This window comes from Olea europaea, chromosome 4, assembly GCF_002742605.1.
Source record: "Olea europaea var. sylvestris chromosome 4, O_europaea_v1, whole genome shotgun sequence".
Lineage (NCBI taxonomy): Eukaryota > Viridiplantae > Streptophyta > Magnoliopsida > Lamiales > Oleaceae > Olea > Olea europaea.
Window position 1 is genome coordinate 9,354,246 of NC_036240.1, and position 6,173 is coordinate 9,360,418.

The window sequence follows — 6,173 nt, forward strand, 5'->3', positions numbered from 1 at the left end:
GATCTGACTAGATTATAATTCCCAGAAAAAAAGGGTGCACTCCCTATAAATTCACATACACACAATCTATTAGAAATAATTTATTTTTCTATTCTACAAACCATATTTTCATATTTTGTTTTGGTATCATTGAGGTAAGAATACATCGTGCAAAATGGTAAATTCTTATTCCTTGATGTTTGTATAATTTTTGGCATAAAATGCTATGAGGCCTTCAGTCGAACTCTATGTTAAATCCTTCTAGATGGACCGTTAGGTCAAAAATGTTAAATCCTACGGGATGGACTGTTTAGTCAAAAATGTTAAATCTTAGGGGATATGGGAATTCTTAATAAATTCCTTGAACTCTAAATCTAAGAAATGTCGATATATTATGTCAGTTTTATATTTATATCGTGTTAATAAAAATGTGCTCGTATTCTTACTGAATGTTTTCAAAATACACTTTTACAATACCTTTCAGATGAGAACGGGTCGTTTGGAGGCATATAAGATTGACCGAGTGTAGCTTATGGGATCGCCAAGTAAATTTTCTGAAAAAGATAATTGTCAAACTTTTATTTAAAGAACATCTTCATATTGAATTTTGTGCACATTATTTAATAGTTATTTTTATGCATTTTCAACACTTAATGAAACTGATATTTCTTTTTAAATTAGACAAAGAAGATGTTAGTAACACCTTGAGCCTATTTTTATAAAAGAATAAAATAATGAAGATGAAAAAGATCTCGAAGCGTTACACACATGGTTCGAATTAGTGAATCAAGGAAGATTGGAATGTCAAAATGTAACCTAAAAGGTTGATAATTTTCCATTTCTATGGGTCGAGGATATTCATTCCATAAGGGCATTCAAAGTTATTGGTAGGTTATGGACAAGATACAATAATGTTACTTCAACATAATTTGCCCAGTATTCAGGGGATCTCATTAGAGCTTAGATACTTTTGTTCGTCCTAAGGTCATTGGCCAAACCATTGGTGGTTAATTACTCAGAATTGCCAAGTGATGATTTAATTGAGTTTTAGAGGGTATTTATATTTGGATATTTTATTTTTAACTAAGCACATACAAAAAAATAGAAGGTTTCCTAATTGGATTAAATACTAACTCATTATAAATTATTACTTATTAGTTTTAGATACCTATTTATGTTTTTCAATATAATAAAGTTTTGACATGTGGGAAAAAAAATAGGAACTCAAAAAAAAATGAAAACTAAAAATTCATATTTTATTCCAAATGCATGTATAAAAATCAGACATTTTGTCTGACTAATATGACTAAGTATTGGATAGCTTGGATTTAATTTAATCCTAAGCCCTTTAATTTGCTTGTGATTATTCTCTAATCTCCATCCTTATTCAGGCTAGCACTGTGGTGAAGTGAGAAACTTCCTTTTTGGTTCATCTCAAGTCTCAAACTTTTTATTCTCACAATTCCTTCATTGCGTCGGGCATATTTCAATTGTTCAGCAATTGTGTAGTAGATTATTAGCGAAATGGTCATGACATAATTAATCCATTAATGAACCTAATTTATGGCCACAAAAATAGTTGAGAAAGACAGATTACTTTTTCAAGAAAACTCTGCAGTAGTTTACTTCCAGACAGAATTTTAACACACTTTCCCCAGAAAACTTCATTAGTTTAATAGCGTGAAACTTGAAAAAGATACACATTGAACTTGAGTTGGATATAGGTGCCCAAGTCCCACGCACCAAAGTGAATAAATAGTAGCTTCGGTTGGAAGAAACCTAAGTATTAGAAGCTTGAGCTGAAAATTTTAAAGTCTTCATCATTCTTCTTCATATGTAATTTTATCATTTCTCTACTAATTAATTGAAGCATGCATTCTATTGCGTGCTCAGCATGCGCTATTCAATTCCAATGCAACTTTCTACAACCGGTTATATAACTGATGTACCAGCAAGCTTTTCATCTCTCCAAAATTGACTTTCCCAAGACATTGTCCTTATTCCTACAGCAGATGCTATTTCAACAAATGCTCCCAAGTAATGGCTGAGTCTGGAAATCAATGCCACTACCAGACCATAATGGTCAAAATGAGCAAAAGCTAAAACTATATTCTTTGAATCTGAAAGTTAATGATCAAGCTGGAGTTTTCAGGACTCAATACGAAAATGATTGGTTATTCCAAGGTTGGAGAAAAATCCAATCATGTGGAAAGTGATCTGAAGTTTACGATAGATGGAACTTCCAAACCCACTTAAGGTCAATGTAAAGGAAAGGGTTACTGTTTTGCTGTGGGTCCTAATTAGGGTAACAGCACTTAATCGATCAATCACAAGGTGGCACATAGACGGAAAGAGAAACTTGGTAGTTGAGGATAATTTGACATCCCACAACAGGACAATAATGATGCGACTCGTGGACCTCTTAAATGGAAATATGGGAGCCAAATGCGAGCAGTACTCTAAATTGTGCTTCAGATGTCTAAGCTCAATCACATTACATATAAACATTTTTTTATTTTAAAGAAACACGGTCGGGTACCATATTGAGAAAAGTAACTACTCTATTCCAGGTTGGCTTGGGATGTGAAAAAAAAAATTAGAAGAAAGGTTCAGCAGATACGTTGTCCTTATGTGCTATGGGAAAGAGAAACTCTCACCTCATGTTATTTTGTTTCTTTAATTTTTTGATTACTCAGCAATTTTTAAGGATTAGGGTATTCCACAATAAGACATAGATCATCATATAATTTCAGAATCTAGCGATAGAATGGAAAAGAGATATGTCACTTACATTGGCAGGATTCATCGAAGGTCCAGTATAACTTGAACCGGCAACGACTGCCGAAACAGTTGCCATGGCAAGCAACCAATTCTTCACTAGTGGGTTGCTTGGACCCCTAAGGACTATGAGAAGGACAGCAAAGGTAATTGTGAAAGTCAAAACGCCCTCAGCAATAGCTCCAGTGTGCAGGTCAACCTTCAATGAAGGACCCCCAAGCATGTGTTTGTACTGCATTGGCATAACCTCCATAATTGCAAGAGCACCACCTACTGCACCAGCCGCCTGTCAAGGATAAAAGTAATAACTTTAGCATTTTCATTCCCTGCATAGTATACACTTAAATTGTGGTAAAATTTTCGTGTTAGTCACCAAAGTTTATTATTTGCAAACTCATTATTCATGTGTGCCTTTTATTTAAATTTGGTCGTTCAGTTCAAATCTGTTAGTTTTCTCAACTATATCATCTGTCAAGGGAGACCTCCTTTTTTTTAAAATCTTAAATTCCATTATATAGATCTAGCCCTAAGCAATCTAGATTTTCACAAACATATCATCGACTGACAATATTCACATACTAATCTACATTTGAATCAAGCAAGTAGGATTACATACTCTCAAGAAACATGATCAATATCTGACTAATCACATGATTCATACCTGGGCAGGAAAGCGGAGGGCAGCAGAGAAGAGAGAATCGGCGCCTCCAATACCAGCGGCATAGAAAGCAGCGATTGCAGTGGGATTGAAGGTGGCGCCGCCCAAGAAATCGCCGATGATGCCGAACACGAACAGCAGTACAAAAACAAGGACAGTAGTGACGAGAAGAGTGGGTAGTCCTTGGGATACTCCGAGAGCAGAAGCCACCACAAAAGTGAGTGCGCCCAAAGTCGATGCGCAAAAAACCCACATAAAAGTCAACACCCCATCGGCTACCGCTGCCTTTATAGCACCCATTGAAGAATTAGGTCGGTGGAAAACAGCAGATTCTGCAGTCAGGAGTCTACCCCTCTTCTCTCTCGAAGGAACTGAGAACGAGGGAAGGGAAAATTTGGATGATTCACCTACTCCATCTAACTAACTGTTCAGGAAATATATACCAAGCACAGATTGAGTGAATTCAAGCAGCGGAAGGTATCTCTTTGATTGGTAGTCACGGTAGTCAGCCTGGTTAATGAGTTACTGAACTTATAGAAAGCTTTCAATTTAGCCACTATACTTTAATTTGTTCTAAACTAATCATATAACTTTAAACCATGTTTTACATTAGTCACTGAATTTTAGAACATGTTTAGTAGTACTTATAAGATATTGGATTCTACAGAATATATAAATAATGCCGCCGTTTGACTACCATTAATTTTCATTTCAGTACATTTCATTTTTCTCTCTTCTATTTTTAACCACACAATTTTCCATAAAATAATATTGTACGTAAATTGAAAACTTTTCCTTCTTTTTCAACCATTCATTTTTCAAAAAAAATACTATTTCATCCATTTTCATTACCACAAAATGGGGGCCAAACGGAGGCAATAAGTGGGTAATGATTTGTGAATCCTACGACTGTTACTTACATGGATAAAAAGCACGATTGACAATTTAAATATAATTTATGAGTTCTGCAGAATGTATGGAAAATAAATGTAAGATAGTTGTGGGTCCGATAAAATTTGCAGATAAAAAAATTAAGCTTTGTCAAATATGAACTTAATTTGTTCCATATTAGTTAGATTACTATAAAATTTGTTTTGCATTGGTCACTTTATTAGCCTCCTTTCATCTTAGAAATTGATTAGCATAGATTTAAGAAGTTTTGAAGTAAATCCTATCTCTAATATGGAAAAATATATGGCATTTTGAGTAAATTTTGATTAGCAATGTCTGGTTTGGAATAAATTAAAGTTTAATCTTAAAGTTCAATGACTGGTTTTGAATAAATTAAAGTTTAATTATCAATACGCAACAAATGTTAAAGTTCAATGATTGAATTAGAATAAACTAAAGTATAGTGACCAACGTGAAACAAAATAAATTTAAACCACCGCTTTGGAATAAAGTAAAACTTGCCTTTAAGTTGGGCGAATAATTGAGAGTCAAAAGTAGTGCGCTAGTGGTATCCTGCAACGGATCACAGCTTTCCATATATATTAGGGAAAATTGCAGTTAGGGTCTCTAATCTTTTCAAAATGTCTAGTAAGTCCCTAACCTTCAAATTTTAACAGTGCCATCCAGTCTTCTAGGAAAATATGCAGTCGACGGGCCTTTAGACATCAGCCAGTGAATTGAACTTGCCGACTTTTTAGAGTATAAAATTGTCTCTTAATCCTTTTCCATATGGGCAGGATAAAGTAAATCCACCATTGTCATGTCGCAATTTTTGACAAGCCAAAAAAATAAAAAATAAAAAGTTGATTATCTCAATGATGTGGCAATGACATGTCAGCAGTGGATATTATAAACTTCTACTCATTGGGGGCAGGGATCATTTCTATCCATCCAACATATCTTCATCTTACACTTTTTAAAAATCGTTCTGTCTCTTCATCTTCACAATTCCATATAAGAAACTCCAATTTGATCACCTTTCTCGCAATTAGGGATGTCAACAAGTCGAATCGATTCAAATCGAGCCAGCTTGCGAGTCAAAACTTGAGGTCGAGCTTGACTCAAGTAAAATGGTAGAGCTTTTTTTGGGCAAGAGTCGAGCCGAGTTTTGCTCGACCAAAAAACCTAGGCCGGACTTCGATTGGGCCTTTCTGAGCTTGGCCCAACACCTTTTGTAATTATTATTATAATAACTGTTGCCTTAAAAGTGATATTGCTGCCTTAAACTGTCTAACATTTTCACATTTTTAAGGCCTATGAGCCCGAGTCGACAAGCCACACGGGCTCGAGCTGATTTTCCAAAATGGGGCTCTGGTCAAACCTCGAGTTGGCTCGAGCTTTTTCGGGCCGAGGCACAGTGTGGTTCGAACTGATGAGTTAAATTGACATTCCTACTCACAACTCTCAATAAATTAAAGTATAAACCCCTTGACTATGTAAATTTTGTCAAAAAAAAATGCGCATAGATTTCGGGGAAATAGTCTCGAACCCAACCGTGGTGTATTTTAGGCATTTGCTCTTACAAATCTTTGATTAGTTTTGAGATCCATTACGTCGTCCAAAAAGGGGGAAAATGAAAAATGTGACTCTGTCAATATTAACTTGCCTGGTTAGGGAAGGGTAAATTTTGCACTATCAAATGCATTGTTGGCGGTAGTTTTCCAGCAAGATGAACAAATTTCTATATCAGCAGGGCAGGGATGCTTACGTCAACTATATGGATACAAATTTCTTTAGTGGGTTTAAATAGGATGATATTGCACTTTTTGGGTTATTCATAGTTAATTATTTGTTTCGATAAGAATAT

The 6,173-nt window shown here is 35.1% G+C and overlaps 1 protein-coding gene across 1 annotated transcript; it reads right to left on the bottom strand.

Moving 5' to 3' along the window:
• Nucleotides 1-2,713: 2,713 nt before the first annotated feature.
• Nucleotides 2,714-3,873, bottom strand: LOC111393557 (aquaporin SIP1-1-like). The gene is made up of 2 exons (XM_023019148.1): nucleotides 3,419-3,873; nucleotides 2,714-3,043 (listed from the first exon to the last, which is right to left on the bottom strand). The coding sequence occupies exons 1-2, from the start codon at nucleotides 3,713-3,715 to the stop codon at nucleotides 2,729-2,731; spliced, it is 612 nt and encodes a 203-aa protein (XP_022874916.1). The 5' UTR covers nucleotides 3,716-3,873; the 3' UTR covers nucleotides 2,714-2,728.
• Nucleotides 3,874-6,173: the final 2,300 nt, after the last annotated feature.